At 42.5% G+C, this 21601-nt stretch overlaps 1 protein-coding gene across 2 annotated transcripts in view; it reads right to left on the minus strand.

Moving 5' to 3' along the window:
- LOC138638115 (probable cation-transporting ATPase 13A5) overlaps window positions 1-21601 on the minus strand; it is a 371860-nt gene that overhangs the window by 230948 nt on the left and 119311 nt on the right. For both annotated transcript variants that reach the window (XM_069727135.1, XM_069727137.1), the window contains exons 9-10: window positions 16174-16305; window positions 15544-15714 (exon numbers count right to left, since the gene is read on the minus strand). In XM_069727135.1, coding sequence (XP_069583236.1) covers window positions 15544-15714; window positions 16174-16305 — 303 coding nt within the window. The remainder of the gene's footprint in view (window positions 1-15543; window positions 15715-16173; window positions 16306-21601) is intronic.

Genomic DNA, 21601 nt, shown 5'->3' on the forward strand with positions numbered 1-21601 from the left:
GCTGCACTATCTGCAACATGACCCTCGGATCGTCAGAATCCGAAGTAATGCCGACTACTGGGTTGCCACACTCTTAGATCCCCAGTACAAAAGTAAATTTGCCTAAATATTTCCTGCCATAGAAAAGGATTCACGCATGCAGGAGTATCAGCAGAGACTGTTACAGAATCTTACATCTGCTTTCCACAAAACAATAGTGGTGCACGTAGTGAATCTCTGAGTTCTAACTTGCCAACCGTGGGACTATCGAGTCATCACTCAAACCATAACAGTAACATCGTATTCGGTGGTAACAGCAATTTTCTCCAATTGTTTAAAGATTTTTTTACACCATCCTTTGCAAAGCCACAGGAGACAGGAAGTCTGACGCATAGCCAACACCTGGAGGGGATGGTACAGGAGTATCTCCAAGTTAACATCGATGCCATGACTATGGAACTGGACCCTTGCTCATTTTGGGCTTCCAATCTTGAAAAATGGCCTGAGCTCGCCACTCACGCCTTGGAGATCTTGTCGTGCCCCGCAGCCAGCGTTCTCTCTGAACGTGTGTTCAGCACTGCTGGTGGTGTGCTGACAGATAAGCGCACACGTCTGTCCAGTGACAATGTAGACAGACTAACGTTCATCAAGATGAACAAATACTGGATCAGCAAGGACTTTTCTACCCCTGTGTCATCCTGGGGAGACTAAAAGCTTGATGATTTTTGAAAATCACCTCACCAACCATTTAAAAAAAAACTCTGGCGAAATTGATGCCACTTAAGTGGTGTCTGTGGCTGAATTTTTGGGAAAAATTTTTTTGGGAGTCCCCTCGCTGTGTTTTACATGATGTTGCCATCGTCAATTCCAGGTGGTGGGGTTGTCTGCAGAGTTGTTTACTCATACTATGGCCTGGGATTCAGAGGTCTGCTCCAAAGCTTCAGTGTCTGCTAGTCAGCAGAGTAGCCCACCCATGAAGCAAGCTACACTGCCTGTTTATCTAAGTACTAATTTTTAACTGCATCTAGCCCAGGCAATACTTTGCTGAGTAGCAGAAATTGCTACTAGGCCCAGAGTACCCCACCGATGAAGCAAGTTACACCACCTGTTTATCTAATGACTAGTGTTGAGCAATACCTTTCGATATTTGAAAGTATCGGATGGGATCGGCCGATATGCAAAAAATATCGGATATCGCCGATACGATACCCGATACCAATGCAAGTCAATGGGACACAAATATCGGAAGTGATCCTGGATGGTTCCCAGGGTCTGAAGGAAAGGAAACTCTCCTTCAGGCCCTGGGATCCATATTCATGTAAAAAATAAAGAATAAAAATAAAAAATATGGATATACAGTACTCACCCCTCCGACGAACCCTGGCTGTCACCGCTGCAAGCGTCTGCCTCCATTCCTAAGAATGCAGTGAGTGAAGGACCTTCGATTACGTCGCGGTCAGGTGAGCGGTCAGGTGACTGGTCACCTGACTGTGATGTCATCGAAGGTTCTTCACTCCCTGCATTCTTAGGAACGGAGGCAGACGCTTGCAGCTGTGACAGCCAGAGTTCGTCGGAGGGGTGAGTATATCCATATTTTTTATTTGTATTCTTTATTTTTTACATGAATATGGATCCCAGGGCCTGAAGGAGAGTCTCCTCCAGACCCTGGGAACTATACGCACCGCACACTCCGAAGATGACTGGGAACTTATAGGAACTTCCGATTTCCGATATCGCAAAAATATCGGAACTCGGTATCGGAATTCCGATACAGCAAATATTGGCCGATACCCGATATTTGCAGTATCGGAATGCTCAACACTACTAGTGACTAATTTTTAACTGCATCTAGCGCAGGAAATCCTTTTGGGCCTAGTATAATTTTGTGCTACTCAGCAGAGTACCCCACCCATAAAGCAAGCTGCCCCGCCTGTTTATCTAATGACTAATGTTTAACTGCATCTAGCCCAGAAAATCCTTTTGGGCCTAGCAGCATTTTGTGCTACTCAACAGAGTACCCCACCCGTGAAGCAAGCTACACCGCCTGTTTATCTAATTACTAATTTTTAACTGCATCTAGCCCAGGAAATCCTTTTGAGCCTAGTAGAATTTTGTGCTCTTCAGCAGAGTACCCCACCCATGAAGCAACTACACCACCTGTTTATCTAATGACTAATTTTTAACTGCATCTAGCCCAGACAATACTTCGGACCTAGTAGCAATTAATGCTACTCAGCAGAGTACCCCACCCATGAAGCAAGTTACCCCGCCTTCTTCCTTTCTCAATCTAACCCCTCAGCTCTGGGGTGTCCGCTCTCCCTCTAGCTCTCTCCTTCTAACAGGTGGACTACCGCGTGTATTCACACTGTGGCGAATCTTTTGGGCCCAGGCATAAGAAGTCGTCGAGGTAATGGATAATATGTGCCCCCTTAGAAAAGTCCATGACGACCTATTCAAGGAAGCAACTAAATGCCTCAAATAGTGAGCAAGATATGGAGCACCCCATGGGCAAACAGCGATCTATGTAGTATGCTCCTTCACAGAAGCAGCCCAATGGGAGGCCGCTATTCGGAGGCACAGGTAGTAACCGGAACGCCCCCTCGATGTCTGTTTAGGCCATTAGGGTGCCCCTTTCCAATTTCTTGACCCACATGATTGCCTCGTCAAAGGAGGTACAGTACACAGCACTGTACTTGGTTCTGCATCAATGTTGTCGTTTACTGACCTGCCCCTTGGATATGACAAATGGTGGATTAGTCTGAATGTATTGGGTTCCTTTTTTGGCACGACTCCCAACGGGGATACCACTACGTCTTTTAAGGAAAGTGTTCTGAATGGACCCTCCGCCATTCTACCTAAAGATATTTATTTTTAAAAATTTTTGTCACGACGTCTGGGTGTTGGTAGGGTGATTTTAGATTTTTACTCCAGCCTTTCTTGATTTTAGAAGGGCATGACATGCCTATATCTGTGTCTCCTCCTCCTTTTACTCCTCCACCTCTTTTCTTTTCACATGACTATATGTAGTTGTGACTTTTCCATGTGTTTGTTGTGTCTTCTGAGCAGTTTGTCAGCATTTGGACACCTTTTAAGGTGTTTTATATGTGTTTTCTATGTGTTTGTATGAGTTTGTGTTTGCCTGCCATTGGTTTCAATGGGGTTCGATGGTGTTCGTCGAACGTTCGACAAACATTCGTCGAACACACCTCAATTCGACGAACCGAACCGAACTCGAACACTAGAGGGGTGGCTCAACACTACCTATAATCATACTCACCTGAAGAATAAAGCAACCTTAACAATTTTACCACACGCTGACGATAAAAAAATACATTTCTGAATTACTGGCTTTTGTTCATTCTGCCTTCACAATAATCAGAACCGAAAGCGATCAAAATATGTAATGTGCCCGAAAATGGTAATAATAAAATACATCAACTTGTCCTGCAAAAAACAAGTCCTAACATGACTCTTTAGGCAGAAATATTGAAAAGTGATAGCTCTCAAAATGTTGTGATGCAAGAACTTCTTCTTGCAAAAAAGCATCTTTTAGTGTGTAACAGCATCCAAACATGAAAAAGACAGATATGAATCTGGTATCGCTGTAATCACGCCAAAGACCCAAAGAATAAAGTCACCTAATCACTTATACTGCATGAGGAATGGCGTAAAAAAAATAAAATAAAACCATTTCTGTTGTGGATTTGTTCATTTCGCCTCTCAATGATTGCAGTAAGGCTCGGTGCACATTTTTCCCGCGCTCTGTACTAAGTGCTTACACCGAGGTTTCAATATAAATCTCTGCAATACATGATTCAGACAGAACCGCCAGCAGAAGATTCTCTATTATGAGGCAGGTGGAAGCACTGTGAATGCCATAGGTTCTGTGATCTGGTGGTGCCCGTCTTTTTAAGTGTACATAAAAACGTGGTCCACCATAGTTTTGTGCACCTCTGAAAGGAACGACAATGCTGAACAGAGGCCAGACTGAGTCCAGAGTAATTTCATATCCAAAATGGGGTCTATTGGGGAGGGCGAATTCTGCTCTCTAGCACTTCGGGGCTCTGTATATGAAGTCCACAAACTATTCTAGGATAATCTGCTCTCCAGGAGGCAAATAGCACTCCATCACTACCGAGACTCTCCATATGGGTAATGTGATGCTAGTAGCTTCTCATGGCCAAGCCGTGAGTCAGAGTTGTCAAGAAGTCAAAGGTAAGAAGCCAGGAGGTTACGTCATAAACAGAAGGAAGAGACAAAAGTGTAATCAGGTAACGTTCAGAGGTCAAAGTACTGGGAGGGTAACGGATCAGAGCTGAAGGGGTTAGACAGGCAGATGGCCAGAACGAAGTCCAAGGTAAGGCAACAGATCATGCATACAGAATTCAAGGCACAGGAGAACAAACCTCACAAGCTGAATGTACGTCTGGGAGACACTCTGACACACTCTGGAGAAATTGCACAACAAATTTTGGCATCCATGTTCTCATTTAACCCTTGAGAAAGTAAAACAATTGGGGACTGTTAGAAAAATTTTGTGGGGAAAATGTGATTTTTTATTTTCTTAGCTCTGTTATAAACTTTTGTAAAGCACCTAGTGGTTCAAGATGCTCACCACAAATCTAGAAAAGTTCCTTGGGAGGCTAGTTTCCAAAATGGGGTCACTTGTGGGGGATTTCCACTGTTTAGTCACATCAGTGGCTCTCCAAATGCGACATGGCACCCATTCTCAATTCCAGCCAATTTTGCATTCAGAACATGAATCAGTGCTTCTTCCACACATGGGGTATCGGCGTACTGAGGAGAAAATGCACAACAAATTTTGGGGTACATTTTTTCCGGCTACCTTTGTTAAAAATAAAAAAAATTGGTGCTAAAAGATATTTGAGGAAAAAAATGTGATTTTTTTAATTTTTACAGCTCTACGTAACAAACTTATGTGATGTGAAGCACACGGGGGTTCAAGGTGCTCAACAAACATCAACATAAGTTCCATGGGGGGTCTGATTACCAAAATTGGGTTACTTTATGGGGGTTTCCACTGTTCTGGCACATCAGTGGCTTTCCAAATGCAACATATGCATCCACTCTCGATTCTACACAATTTTGCGTTCAAAACATGAAACAGTGCTCCTTCCCTTCTAAGCCCTGCTACATGCCTAAAGAGTGGTCTTCCTCCACACATGGGGTATTGGTGTACTCAGGAGAATTTGTACAACAAATATCGTTCATTTTCTCCTGATATCCTTGAGAGAATAAAAACATTGGGTCCAAAGTAAATTTTTTGTGAAAAAAGTTAAATGTTAATTTTTACCTTCCACATTTGTTCAGTTTTTGTAAAATACCTAACATAGTAACATAACATAGTTAGTAAGGCCGAAAAAAGACATTTGTCCATCCAGTTCAGCCTATATTCCATCATAATAAATCCCCAGATTTACGTCCTTCTACAGAACCTAATAATTGTATGATACAATATTGTTCTGCTCCAGGAAGACATCCAGGCCTCTCTTGAACCCCTCGACTGAGTTCGCCATCACCACCTCCTCAGGCAAGCAATTCCAGATTCTCACTGCCCTAACAGTAAAGAATCCTCTTCTATGTTGGTGGAAAAACCTTCTCTCCTCCAGACGCAAAGAATGCCCCCTTGTGCCCGTCACCTTCCTTGGTATAAACAAATCCTCAGCGAGATATTTGTATTGTCCCCTTATATACTTACTGGATGGCAGCCCGATTCTAAAGAATCGGGAGTCTAGAATCCATATATACTTTATTTATTCAAATGTAAGAATAATACAATTAATAAATAATAGTAAGAAAGAACAAAAATAATAGGCAGTATATGGAGAAAACACCAAACAAAAGTTCAAAATTGGTGTGAAAATGTCACTGAACCACTTCACAACTAAATATATATAGTTTTGGTAAATGGTATTATCATTTTTTTGACGAAATTCGGCAGGAGCTTGAAGAGCAACGTCACTGGGCCCGCCTCAACGCAGTAGAAACTTGCTGTGAGGTAAAAATTCAAAAATCACACCAAAATGGCGGGCGGAGTGTGTCACAGTACGGCACGTTTCTGATTGGTCGCTTGCAGCAGGCGGCAACCAATCAGACACTGGACACTGTTGACGTCACTTATCTCCGGACATTAGCTCCGGACATTAGCTCCGGACATTAGCTCTGGACAAAGCCACGGAAGTTGGCACAAATTGCAGGAAGTAGTATTCTAGGCAATTATATATTAGATACATGGTTATTAGATCGCCCCTCAGTCGTCTTTTTTCTAGACTAAATAATCCTAATTTCGCTAATCTATCTAGGTATTGTAGTTCTCCCATCCCCTTTATAAATTTTGTTGCCCTCCTTTGTACTCTCTCTAGTTCCATTATATCCTTCCTGAGCACCGGTGCCCAAAACTGGACACAGTACTCCATGTGCGGTCTAACTAGGGATTTGTACAGAGGCAGTATAATGCTCTCATCATGTGTATCCAGACCTCTTTTAATGCACCCCATGATCCTGTTTGCCTTGGCAGCTGCTGCCTGGCACTGGCTGCTCCAGGTAAGTTTATCATTAACTAGGATCCCCAAGTCCTTCTCCCTGTCAGATTTACCCAGTGGTTTCCCGTTCAGTGTGTAATGGTGATATTGATTCCTTCTTCCCATGTGTATATCCTTACATTTATCATTGTTAAACCTCATCTGCCACCTTTCGGCCCAAGTTTCCAACCTATCCAGATCCATCTGTAGCAGAATACTATCTTCTCTTGTATTAACTGCTTTACATAGTTTTGTATCATCTGCAAATATCGATATTTTACTGTGTAAACCTTCTACCAGATCATTAATGAATATGTTGAAGAGAACAGGTCCCAATACCGACCCCTGCGGTACCCCACTGGTCACAGCGACCCAGTTAGAGACTATACCATTTATAACCACCCTCTGCTTTCTATCACTAAGCCAGTTACTAACCCATTTACACACATTTTCCCCCAGACCAAGCATTCTCATTTTGTGTACCAACCTCTTGTGCGGCACGGTATCAAACGCTTTGGAAAAATCGAGATATACCACGTCCAATGACTCACCGTTGTCCAGCCTATAGCTTACCTCTTCATAAAAACTGATTAAATTGGTTTGACAGGAGCGATTTCTCATAAACCCATGCTGATATGGAGTTAAACAGTTATTCTCATTTAGATAATCCAGAATAACATCCCTCAGAAACCCTTCAAATATTTTACCAACAATAGAGGTTAGACTTAGACTTACTGGCCTATAATTTCCGGGTTCACTTTTAGAGCTCTTTTTGAATATTGGCACCACATTTGCTATGCGCCAGTCCTGCGGAACAGACCCCGTCGCTATAGAGTCCCTAAAAATAAGAAATAATGTTTTATCTATTACATTACTTAGTTCTCTTAGTACTCGTGGGTGTATGCCATCCGGACCCGGAGATTTATCTATTTTGATCTTATTTAGCCGGTTTCGCACCTCTTCTTGGGTTAGATTGGTGACCCTTAATATAGGGTTTTCATTGTTTCTTGGGATTTCACCTAGCATTTCATTTTCCGCCGTGAATACCGTGGAGAAGAAGGTGTTTAATATGTTAGCTTTTTCCTCGTCATCTACAACCATTCTTTCCTCACTATTTTTTAAGGGGCCTACATTTTCAGTTTTTATTCTTTTACTATTGATATAGTTGAAGAACAGTTTGGGATTCGTTTTACTCTCTTTAGCAATGTGCTTCTCTGTTTCCTTTTTGGCAGCTTTAATTAGTTTTTTAGATAAAGTATTTTTCTCCCTATAGTTTTTTAGAGCTTCAATGGTGCCATCCTGCTTTAGTAGTGCAAATGCTTTCTTTTTACTGTTAATTGCCTGTCTTACTCCTTTGTTTAGCCATATTGGGTTTTTCCTATTTCTAGTCCTTTTATTCCCACAAGGTATAAACCGCTTACAGTGCCTATTTAGGATCTTCTTAAACATTTTCCATTTAATATCTGTATTCTTATTTCTGAGGATATTGTCCCAGTCTACCAGATTAAGGGCATCTCTAAGCTGGTCAAACTTTGCCTTCCTAAAGTTCAGTGTTTTTGTGACTCCCTGACAAGTCCCCCTAGTGAAAGACAGGTGAAACTGTACAATATTGTGGTCGCTATTTCCTAGATGCCCAACCACCTGCAGATTTGTTATTCTGAAGGGTTAATTAACTTCTTGAATGACATTTTGAACACCTTGAGGAGTGCAGTTTTTAGAATGGTGACACTTTTGGGTATTTTCTGTTTTATAGGCCCCTAAAGTCACTTCAAATGAGAAAATAAAAAACTTCATCCACAACTACCACAAAAGACTTCAAGCTGTCATTGATGTTAGAGGGGGCAAAGGCATTAAGAATGGGGTATGTGAATTTTTGACCAGGGTCATTTAGATATTTTGGGCTGTCATGATGATTTAAAAAGAGAAAAGACAGTAGTTTGACAAAAAATGGCTTCACCCAACCACGAATCAGTGGAGAAAAAGTTTTGGTGTTATCATTCATATTTTCTGAAAAAAGACCAAGAAAGCAAAAATTCTGCCAGGTTATGTAAACCTTTGAGCACAACTGTACATATAAGACCACTAAGTACTTGTTGCAGAAGCAAGTATAGGACTTTATTTCATCAACAAAATGGGTTTGGTTGGTAAGGTATGGACGTTAAGACAACTTCTAAAAAAGAACATTTGCGCTACATTTACTTTGTGTTGCTAAGATCCGTAGGGCTTACAATTTCAAAGGAAATCCAGCCCCTGTTCAATTTTAGAATAGTCAACCTGTCTGCATTTTCAGATGACAGGCATGTGCACCTATCCGTTATGATTGCACCAACCAAAGTAAAAACTCGCTCTGACAACACACTTGCAGGAGGGCAGCACCTCCAAGGTGCACAGTGAGCAGTAGGGCCAAATGTGCAGCTTGGACAACCAAAAGTTAAATGGCACTGAAAAATAAGGAAGGATGCTGGTATGGTCACTTAAGTACTCCTTCTTCATCTTGGTCAACTTCTCCCTCTTCATCATAGTTACACCCACAGATAGCCCCTGCTGATATGATGGTTTCATGAAAATGGCCCAGTTGGTGGACATTCCCCACAAGTTGCACCTGGTATGTGTCGCCTTGCCTAAAATGTCTTTCACACAAGTGTCTTAGGCAAGGCCTCTGGACATAAACTGTGCCATATGTGTCAGACTACAAAGTGTTAACAGTTCAAATTTTTTATCGTCTTTATGTGCCAACAGTAGATTCAGGGAAATTACTTGTAAATAGTGACACTTGCTTGCTTTGCACCAGTCGCCAACTGCTAGATTAAGCATATGCTATTTATTTAACCAATACAATCCCAGTCCCAGCCGCAGGTCCCCGCTTCTGCCTGTATTCACTGGGTATGTATTCATTAAGCTACATGCCCCATGCTATGGCATTGTCCTTTCACATCCCTATATAGCGATGGGTTGTTCATTGTTATAAGTCCCGGTGATACATATGAGGCGGGTTGATCTGTATAGTCTGTGCCCATTTCTTTGCTAGGGTCATTTGTGCTGTGTGTCTATCCCCTTGTTTACACTGTTATACCCTGTCTACATGGTTTTTATAGTTGATTAATAATCCTATTTTATGGGATTTTTTTGGCTGATTGTGCTTTTTGTTTTGGTATTTATTTAACCAATATAATTTTTTTAAATATTTTTGATCATCTTTATGAGACATGCTAACAGCAGACTCAGGGAAATTATTGGTAAATAGTGACTTTTGCGTAGCTCAGCAGATTTTGCGCCAGTCGCACAACTGCTAGATAAATATTAGCTATTTCAGCAGTAGGCGAGGAATATTATTTAGCAATTAGCTTTTTTATAAAGAATGTTGAATATTATTTAGCTGTAAAAAAATATTTATATGCTTTTACACAGGAATATTATGTATCTCCAAAAATTTTGTTTAGTTAATGCTGGTACTAACTAATATTATTTGGCTCTGCCTTTCTCTCACTAATCCAACAGTCTGTTCCTAAACTATAAAACATAATGCAAACTAGCAGAGATCTGCAGCATGCACTTGCAATGATAACACCCTGCCTGCCTTTCCCTATCCCTCGTATTAACCACTTCACGACATGCTCCGTACTAGTATGGTGCATGTCGTGTCTCCCCCTTTGATGTGGGCCCTGGCGCTGAGCCCACATCAAAGTTGCGACATATCAGCCTTTCTGTACAGCTGACATGTGCACACAAAAGCGGCAGGTGGAATCGCGATCCACCTGCCGCTATTAACCTTTTAAATGCCGCTGTCAAACGCTGACAGCGGCATTTAACTATCGCTTCCGCCACGCAGCCGGAAATTAGCAGATCGCTGACCCCAGTCATATGATTGGGGGTCAGCGATGCATCAGGATGGCAACCATAGAGGTCCTTGAGACCTCTATGGTTACTGATGCTGGCCTGCTGTGAGCGCCACCCTGTGGACGGCGCTCATAACAAGCCTGCAATTCAGCTACATAGCAGCAATCTGATGATCGCTGCTATGCAGCTGAGCTGATCGAGTTGTGCCATCTTCTAGCCTCCCATGGAGCCTATTGAAGCATGGCAAAAGTTAAAAAAAATGTTTTTAAAAATATGAAAAAAATAAAAAAAATATATAAAAGTTTAAATCACCCCCCTTTCATCCCATCCAAAATAAAACGATATAAAAAAACCAAACCTACACATATTTGGTATTGCTGCATTCAGAATCACCCGATCTATCAATGCAAAAAAGCATTAACCTGATTGCTAAACAGCGTAGCGAGAAAAAAATTAAAAACGCCAGAATTACGTTTTCTTGGTCGCCGCGACATTGCATTAAAATGCAATAAAGGGCGATCAAAAGAACCTATCTGCACAAAAGTTGTATCATTAAAAATGTCATTTCAGCATGCAAAAAATAAGCCCTCACCTGACCTTATATCACGAAAAATGAAGACGCTATGGGTATCGGAAAATTGTGCTTTTTTTTTTTTTTTTTTAGCAAAGTTTTTAATTTTTTTCACCACTTAGATAAAAAATAACCTAGACATGTTAGGTGTCTATGAACTCGTAATGACCTGCCGTATCACAATATCAGGTCATTTTTAGCAGTTAGTGAACCTTGCAAAAAAGCCAAACAAAAAACAAGTGTGGGATCGCACTTTTTTTGCAATTTCATTGCACTTGGAATTTTTTTACCGTTTTCTAGTACACATCATGGTAAAACCAATGGTGTCATTCAAAAATACAACTTGTCCCACAAAAAATAAGCCCTCACATGACCATATTAATGGAAAAATAAAAAAAGTTATGGCTCTTGGAAAAGGGGAGCGAAAAACAAAAATGTTAAAACGAAAAAGGGCCGCGGCGTGAAGGGGTTAAATCCCTTCCTACGCTATCTCAACCTAGCAAAAAAACTGATCTTCACCCACAGTAGCTCTTAAAAGAGCTTTTTGTAATCACAAACTCTCCCTATACGCTGTTTTCACTTTCTCTATGCTCAAACTGCGGTCTCACTATGCTGTTTCTTGCTGCAATGTGCATAAGATGGCGCCGTCAGGGAGTAAATATCTCCAATGACACTGTAAGGCCAACCAATCACAGTAATGCCACATCAAAGATGGAATCGGCATAACTATGATTGGCAAGCAAGCCAAGCATGTTCATTGGCTGCAAATAAAGCACCAAACAAGGTGGGTCTCTCGAACATACTGAGGTGAAAAGGAAATTACTCGCCGAGTAATTAATAGCCCGAATAGCGTATTATTCGTGCAAGTAACGAATAGTGCTTAATGTATTCACTCATGACTATTTAAGTTTTAAAAAGGCTAAAAACCCTTTAGTGCCACTTGAAAGGCACTAAATGATGCAAATTTTATATATGTAGGGGACTTGTGACATTCTATCTAACTAGAAGAGTAAAAAATAGTGCAGCACAAGCAATAGCAAAAATAAAGAAAATGCGTGCCCCTCAGGCAACTACAAACCTTAACATCAAACATTGTGAATGTTTTTTTGACCAATTTTGATGGTGATGTTTCGTTCCAAGTGTGGAACTGTTAGGTGCCGGGATTCTCCTGATGCACAGGGTAGATTCCAAGGCTTGTCTGCATCTGCGGTCTCCCATTCAGCTTCAGCCACTGTGTGGGTGCTGTTGAGCATAGATGTCGGTGCCAGCGTCTTGCTCACGCTTGAGCTGTTCGCCTGGTTTCTGCTGGTTCTTCAGCCAAGTCTATGGTAACTAGTGGTATGCAGCGACAAACGGACGCACTGGAGCATGCTTGTGATGTGGCGGCATCTCATTGGTGGTCAATTGTCAGCTACTCTGGTGATGTGGCAGCTCCAGATTGGTCAGTGAACAAGGTCCTGTCTGAGTGGACATGAGCTGAACATATAAAAGGCTCTCAGAGGTGCATGCTAGTATCATTATACTTACATGAGTGTATTGGACATTGCACCAGTGTGGTCTTTTCCAGCATGTGCTCTAGGTCGGCAGAAAGCCGTTAGAATTCCAATTCTCTGGAGAGGAGATTGTGTGAAATCAGGGCTGGCATCTAGCCATTAGAATTCCGGTACCTCCAGAGAGGAGTTGGTTGAGTGCATTTGCTGATTGTGTAACCACTGTTTGCTCTTTACCCCGTTAGCACGCTATGTTCCCCTGTGAGGTTAACAGGGGTCATATCTAGCGACATACCTCTTTTGGGTCTGACTAGTAATAGCAGATGAGCAGCCTCTGCAGTGGTTTATCCAGCAGCTGGAGGGCAGGTTGCCCACACATGAGCGGGTGAATTCAGCTGTGGATCTATCTGCAGTAGCGGTACAAGCGGCCAGCGAATCTGTCTCAAGGGTTTCTGCTTCGACTTCTGTTCCATCTCTCTCATGTCTCCCTCTACCTGAAAAGTTTTCGGGGAACAGCAGGGCTTGCAGGAGATTCATGAACTAGTGCTTGAATCAGCTGGAGTTACTGGCCTCACGTTTTTCATCTAAGCGAGCAAAGATGGGATTTGTGGTGTCCTTGTTGACAGAGCATTGGAGTGGGCTACACCGCTGTGGGAGCGTAAAGACCAGGTGGTCCAGAGTGCCTAATTTTTTAGGCGCTCTGAAACAGGTCTTTTTTAGGCTCCAAGTTACCCATGATGCCGCATTCCAACTCTTGGCATTAACCCAGGGTTATACCATGGTTACCCAGTTTGCTATCCATTTCCGGACCTTAGCATCCGAGTTGAAGTGGACAGATAAGGTCCTTATCCCCATATATTCTAGAGGAACCACATGAAGGATGCTTTGGCCACTAGGGAGATTCCAGCAACTCTGGAGGGCTTAATATCATTGTCGACCTGCATTGAACTGCGGCACTTTGAGCATGGGTTGGAGCGAGCCCAGAGTAGACAAGGATTTGGTTAGCTCCAAACTTTGCCAATCCTTTGGAATTTCCAGCTCAAGCGAGCAATCTGGTGGAGACCATGGAGGTCTCCAGGCCAGAATCGAATTCCTGTCCAGTATGCTTCCAACTGACCTGCTTTGTTTGCAGGCAGGCTGGACATTACACCAATAAGTGTCCCAGGTGTTCTGAGAAATAACCACGTCTAGTGGCTATCGGGGGATGATCTTTTGACATGGCTGATATGTCCTCCAAGATAACCTTTAAGATCCATTCAAGGTCCATTCATTTGATCAGGCTCTACAGCCCTGTCCCTATTCGGTTGGTAAATGTGTCCGCACTCCATAATCAAATTATGCATCAGACGATACCCCCCACCCTTAAAGGTACCTTCACACATAACAATATTGTTAACGATATCGTTGCTATTTGTGACGTAGCAACGATATCGTTAATGAAATCGTTATGTGTGACAGCGACCAACGATCAGGCCCCTGCTGGGAGATCGTTGGTCGCTGAATAAAGTCCAGAACTTTATTTCGTCGCTGGACTCCTGCTGACATCGCTGGATCGGCGTGTGTGACACCGATCCAGCGATGTCTTCACTGGTAACCAGGGTAAACATCGGGTAACTAAGCGCAGGGCCGCGCTTAGTAACCCGATGTTTACCCTGGTTACCATGCTAAAAGTAAAAAAAAAAAAAAACACTAGATACTTACCTAACGCTGTCTGTCCTCCAGCGCTGCGCTCTGCACTCCTCCTGCACTGGCTGTGAGCCGGAAAGCAGAGCGGTGACGTCACCGCTCTGCTTTCCGGCTCCCAGCCAGTACAGGAGGAGAGCAGAGAAGCAGAGCGCAGCGCTGGAGGACAGACAGCGGTAGGTAAGTATCTAGTGTTTGTTTTTTTTTACTTTTAGGATGGTAACCAGGGTAAACATCGGGTTACTAAGCACGGCCCTGCGCTTAGTTACCCGATATTTACCCTGGTTACCGGCATCGTTGGTCGCTGGAGAGCGGTCTGTGTGACAGCTCTCCAGTGACCAAACAGCGACGCTGCAGCGATCCGGATCGTTGTCGGTATCGCTGCAGTGTCGCTTAATGTGAAGGGGCCTTAAGGTGCTCCCTGAGCATCAAGTGAAAATCTCGTTACCAAATTTTAATTTGGTAAACGGGAAGGGTCATGGGCCTGAGGATAGGACCTGGGAGCCTATAGAGCACATTCGTGCCCTACAGCTTATAGCGTGGTGAACACACACCACGCACGCACACAGCAAAAATAACAAAGGAGTGGCTTCAGAACAACTCTGTTACCATTCTTGACTGGCCCAGCCAGAGCCCTGACCTAAACCCAATTGGGCATTTCTGGAGGGCCCTGAAAATGTCTCTCCACCAACGTTCACCATCCAACCTGACAGAACTCGAGAGGATCTGCAGGGAATAATGGCAAAACATCCCCAAAATAGGGTGTGAAAAACTTGTTGCATCATTCCCAAGAATACTCATGGGCGGCTGTACTAGCTAAAAAGGCTGCTTCTACTCATACTGAGTAAAGGCTTTGAAGTGCAGCTTCTAATTTGCCTGGATATCTTTCTAGCTAAATCTATATATAAGATTTCTTTATTACTTTGAAAGCTAGCTTTAAATGCAGAAAATTACTGTATGAAAAGCTGATTTAAAAGTGCATTGCATATGATTTGCAAACACATGCCATATGGATGTCATGCAGTTGCTACTTGAGAAAATTTGTCTTGTACTTCCATAACACTCGCATGACGTTTGCCCTACTTTTCAGGAACAACATCGGAGCGATTTTATTTACTCAGATGGATGTGAGCCCTTAGTGAGAAACTGCAAGAGCATCTCTAACTGTAGAGAACTCGGTTCATGCATACATTAAATGGTTTGCCCAATGATTTTGAAGGAAGCTGTATAATTCCTCCCTGTGTCATTCCTTCCATTTTCCGTGTGGTGGTGTTGCAGATGAATTGAACATCTGCTGCCAAATTCTCTCATAGATTACAGATGACTGCTCGTGTTTTAGCACCACCCTATTAATCTATCACAGTGATTGTTAAAAATTCAAAACCTCTGTCTGCAGCTGTAAAACTATATACATACAGTATTTGATAACCAAAATACCAACCAGTCTGTAGGACCACAGCTTTTACAAGATCTTGACTGTTTCTTTTGGTCTGAATGACCTCAGTTCCACAAAAAAGAACATGTTTTTTGTAGTCATCACCACAGTGTTCCATCCAAGGAATGGAATTGTCAATATTTGGGAGTGGTGTCTTCGTCACAGGGACACTTTCACCTTGAAATTACATGTAAAGGTATATTTTTAAGTTATCTGTAAATTAATTTTCTGGCTCCTGTGTATGGAGAGTGAACAGTTTCACATACTTGCAGATTAGAGACAAACAAAGTAAATAAAGTAAATCAATGCAAAACACATTTATACCCTTCATTTCAACAAATATAATTCGATCACATGTAAAAAATGAAGCTAAAGTGGCGTAACTAAAAACTGAACTGAACTGTAACTAAAAATGAGTTTTTTTGCTCCTCTCAAATTTCTTTTATTGAAGTAATAACAGTGGGTCACCAAATGTAACCTTTAATGTGCGCAAAGACATCTTAAGCAATAAACACTCAAGGTTCAACTGTCCGGCAATTTACCCTTACAAAAACTTAAAGTAATTACTGGATAAAAGGTCAACTATCAAAATTCAGAAAATTTCAAAGAAAGGAAAAAATAATAAAATATCCATACCAGTTAACATTGCTTCGTTGACTGTACACCCTCCACTGATTAAAATGGCATCACATGGCAAGAAAAGCTTTTTTCCTTCCAAAACAATGACATCACCTGGAACCAAGGACTGTGATTTTACTTCTGTAACTTCTGGTAAAAATAAACAAAACAATAATTACATTAAAAAATATTTCTATGAAAAGAAAGGTCAAACAATATTTAAGTGTTTTTTTCCGTGGTTTTATCAATTGTGTAAGAGCAACATAATATAACATAATATAACCATAACTCAGTTTTCCTATTTGAACCTTTTCCCATGCCACAGCATGGTGGCCACTGACATTGCAGTCTGTTTTATGTCATATATATCGAGAAGGAAGTCGTTGTGAATCAACTCAGTTGAATTTCCTGAAATTCGCAGGTCACAGAAAATTTGAACAATTTGCAATTTCATTCACATGAAAAACAGCCAGGTGCCATTTCACACATTGCTGAGGATTGCATCACCCAGATAATCAAAATTCATAAAGACCGATATAAGCCTCTTCAATAATCAGGAATGTCAGACATCTCTGAGTGTGACTCACCTCAAATCCTACTCCAGAACTACTGAAGTAAGATTTGTGGCATAGCAAACGCTGCTTCTCAACATAAATTTGATGAGCAGCGGTCACACGGCCCTGTCCCGCATCAGATCTACACATTTTGATGGATTTGGCTAGGCGTAACTGTCATGAAGATGACAAAAGTGGTAAAATTTTAGCACAGCTTTTGGACTTCTATTAAATTTTACAACTGTGATGTAGCAGGCCTATTGTGTGCACTTACACTAAAAGATGAGCTATCAGTAGCCATTTTTTTGCCTTTTACAGGGTAGGGATATAAGGTCAGAAAAGCCTAAATGAAAGCATGCTGTAATACTAGAATATGTAGAAAATGTGAATATGAGTCTTTGGAATTTATTGCTACACTGTCCTCTTTGGCATGGGGGATTGCATTTGCTTATCAAAAACGCTAAAACAAATTATTACACTAAATCTAGACATTACCATGTGCAAGTCTGTTTTGACACAGCTGTTTAAATTTGTCAATTTTAGACCAGTAGACACCATACACACCTTTACTATGGGTGTGCTGTTGTTCCATTAGCCTTTTTGGCTGTCATGTGTGCATGAGGATTTCTGACTGATTGGATATTTTGGCAGCGTTTTCAAACTTTTTTTGTAAAATTTATAATTGTGTCCAATGGTACATGAAAAATAGGTCCTGGCAATTGACATGGCAGTGTAAGAGGGAAATAAAAGATACTAAAAATATTAGAGCCGCTAACAATAGCAGCAACAGTGGCACTGCTGGCATCAGCAAAAGTTGTACAAAGGTAATAATTGCCCTCCTTTGCCTCTGGAATGAACATAATACATCTTAGTCACAACAGGATGATGTTACCTCTAACAGCAACAATGTTAGTTTGAGTCAGTGTTCTGTACAGTCCACCTCCTCCACCTCAAGAACACTTGATCTTTTCAAGAATTGATTTGAACCCTATTCATTCATTCCATTAATGTCACAAGAAAAACTTATTCCTGATGATTTGAAAGAGATGGAAGACACAATTCTAATGTCAAGCTGTGTTGATGGCTTTGTGAGCTTTGGTGGTAGGGGCATTGTAAGTGATTTGAGCACTCATAGTGTGTAGTATGTGATATAATTTTATAATGATTTCAACACTCCAATTAATTAATACGAATGATAGAGATATTGATTTGTTTTATTATACAGTGGGGCAAAAAAGTATTTAGTCAGTCAGCAATAGTGCAAGTTCCACCACTTAAAAAGATGAGAGGCGTCTGTAATTTACATCATAGGTAGACCTCAACTATGGGAGACAAACTGAGAAAAAAAAATCCAGAAAATCACATTGTCTGTTTTTTTTAAAAAAATTTTGCATTTTATGGTGGAAAATAAGTATTTGGTCAGAAACAAACAATCAAGATTTCTGGCTCTCACAGACCTGTAACTTCTTCTTTAAGAGTCTCCTCTTTCCTCCACTCATTACCTGTAGTAATGGCACCTGTTTAAACTTGTTATCAGTATAAAAAGACACCTGTGCACACCCTCAAACAGTCTGACTCCAAACTCCACTATGGTGAAGACCAAAGAGCTGTCAAAGGACACCAGAAACAAAATTGTAGCCCTGCACCAGGCTGGGAAGACTGAATCTGCAATAGCCAACCAGCTTGGAGTGAAGAAATCAACAGTGGGAGCAATAATTAGAAAATGGAAGACATACAAGACCACTGATAATCTCCCTCGATCTGGGGCTCCACACAAAATCCCACCCCGTGGGGTCAGAATGATCTCCAAGAACGGTGAGCAAAAATCCCAGAACCATGCGGGGGGACCTAGTGAATGAACTGCAGAGAGCTGGGACCAATGTAACAAGGCCTACCATAAGTAACACACTATGCCACCATGGACTCAGATCCTGCAGTGCCAGACGTGTCCCACTGCTTAAGCCAGTACATGTCTGGGCCCATCTGAAGTTTGCTAGAGAGCATTTGGAAGATCCAGAGGAGTTTTGGGAGAATGTCCTATGGTCTGATGAAACCAAACTGGAACTGTTTGGTAGAAACACAACTTGTCGTGTTTGGAGGAAAAAGAATACTGAGTTGCATCCATCAAACACCATACCTACTGTAAAGGATGGTGGTGGAAACATCATGCTTTGGGGCTGTTTCTCTGCAAAGGGGCCAGGACGACTGATCCGGGTACATGAAAGAATGAATGGGGCCATGTATCGTGAGATTTTGAGTGCAAACCTCCTTCCATCAGCAAGGGCATTGAAGATGAAACGTGGCTGGGTCTTTCAACATGACAATGATCCAAAGCACACCGCCAGGGCAATGAAGGAGTGGCTTCGTAAGAAGCATTTCAAGGTCCTGGAGTGGCCTAGCCAGTCTCCAGATCTCAACCCTATAGAAAACCTTTGGAGGGAGTTGAAAGTCCGTGTTGCCAAGCGAATAGCCAAAAACATCACTGCTCTAGAGGAGATCTGCATGGAGGAATGGGCCAACATACCAACAACAGTGTATGGCAACCTTGTGAAGACTTACAGAAAACGTTTGACCTCTGTCATTGCCAACAAAGGATATATTACAAAGTATTGAGATGAAATTTTGTTTCTGACCAAATACTTATTTTCCACCATAATATGCAAAAAAAATTATAAAAAAACAGACAATGTGATTTTCTGGATTTTTTTTTCTCAGTTTGTCTCCCATAGTTGAGGTCTACATATGATGTAAATTACAGACGCCTCTCATCTTTTTAAGTGGTGGAACTTGCACTATTGCTGACTGACTAAATACTTTTTTGCCCCACTGTATATATACTAGATGGCAGCCCGATTCTAAAGAATCGGGAGTCTAGAATCCATATATACTTTATTTATTCAAATGTAAGAATAATACAATTAATAAATAATTGTAAGAAAGAACAAAAATAATAGGCAGTATATGGAGAAAACACCAAACAAAAGTTCAAAATTGGTGTGAAAATGTCACTGAACCACTTCACAACTAAATATATATAGTTTTGGTAAATGGTATTATCATTTTTTTGACGAAATTCGGCAGGAGCTTGAAGAGCAACGTCACTGGGCCCGCCTCCACGCAGTAGAAACTTGCTGTGAGGTAAAAATTCAAAAATCACACCAAAATGGCGGGCGGAGTGTGTCACAGTACGGCACGTTTCTGATTGGTCGCTCGCAGCAGGCGGCAACCAATCAGACACTGGACACTGTTGACGTCACTTATCTCCGGACATTAGCTCCGGACATTAGCTCCGGACATTAGCTCCGGACAAAGCCACGGAAGTTGGCACAAATTGCAGGAAGTAGTATTCTAGGCAATTATATATTAGATATGTACTTTCAATGGAGTCCAGAGAAGGTTACATGTCAATTGTCCAGAATGTAAATGACCCAGTAATTTACACATATCTTCAAAGATGAGAACCAAGGGAATATCATGTAAATGCTAATTAGACAGATACTTATTAAGCCCTGTGGGATGCCAGGTGATGTTCTTATCTATTTGGCCTTAAAGGGACTCTGTCACCTGAATTTGGAGGGAGCAATTTTCAGCCATAGATAACATTGAATGGACAGTTTTTAACATATAAATGGGAGGTATGCCTGAGCAGTGGCGTATCCAGGGGGGGGCAGCCTGGGCATGTGCCCCGGGCGCAGCCTACAGGGGGGCGCCAGCGGGTTGCCTGATGATGCGGCAGTCCAAGGAGGCTCGGGTGGGACTGCACTTGTCCCACAGCAGGGCCCCTCCACCGCAGAGAGCCGCACACCACAGCTATTGCTGCTGCAGCTTTGTGCGCACAGGACCTGTGAAGAGGTCACAGGAGGGGAGGAGTCAGAAGTCACATGATCAAGGGCCTCCTTGTAGTGCAGGACTCTGCTGGTTGTTATGGTGCTCGGTGCTGGACGAGGGTAAGTTTTTGTGTGGGGTCAGAAGTGGTTTGTGTGGATGTAGTAGAGCCGTGTGTGTACGAGGTGTACAGAGCGGAAGCCGTGTGTGCAAGGTGTATGGAGTGGAGCTGGGTGTGTACGGAGCGGAGCCGTGTGTGTACGAGGTGTACAGAGCGGTACTGGGTGTGTGCAAGGTGTATGGAGCAGAGCTGTGTGTACGAGGTGCACAGAGAGGAACTGGGTGTGTGCAAGGTGTATGGAGCAGAGCCGTGTGTGTATGAGGTGTATGGAGCGGAACTGGGTGTGTGCAAGGTGTATGGAGTGGAGTCATGTGTATACGAGGTGTACCTAGCGGAGTCGTGTGTGTACGAGGTGTACGGAGTGGAACTGGGTGTGTAAGGTGTATGGAGCAGAGCTGTGTGTGTACGAGGTGTACGGAGTGGAGCTGGGTGTGTAAGGTGTATGGAGTGGAGCCGTGTGTGTACGAGGTGTATGGAGCGGAGCCGGGTGTGTACGAGGTGTACGGAGCAGAACTGGGTGTGTGCAAGGTGTATGGAGCGGTGCTCTGTGTGTACAAGGTGTACGGAGTGGAACTGGGTGTGTGCAAGGTGTATGGAGCTGAGCCGTGTGTGTACGAGGTGTACAGAGCGGAGCCGTGTGTGTACGAGGTGTACGGAGCAGAACTGGGTGTGTGCAAGGTGCATGGAGCAGAGCCATGTGTGTACGAGGTGTACGGAGCGGAACTGGGTGTGTGCAAGGTGGACAGAGCTCAGCCGCGTTTGTAGGAGTAACTAGGTGTGGCCATTATACTGTATGCAATATGTGTGTGTGTTTGTGCGTGCATGTGTAGCGCTGCGGGTGAATGTGCAGAGACGTAAATGGTTTTGTGTGTGTGTATTGGGAGGAGAGGCGAGGGCAATGATGGGGCTGACAGGGAGAGGGTAATAATTGGGATGGAGGGGGAGG

The sequence above is a fragment of the Ranitomeya imitator genome, chromosome 5 (genome assembly GCF_032444005.1).
Source record: "Ranitomeya imitator isolate aRanImi1 chromosome 5, aRanImi1.pri, whole genome shotgun sequence".
Taxonomy (NCBI): domain Eukaryota; kingdom Metazoa; phylum Chordata; class Amphibia; order Anura; family Dendrobatidae; genus Ranitomeya; species Ranitomeya imitator.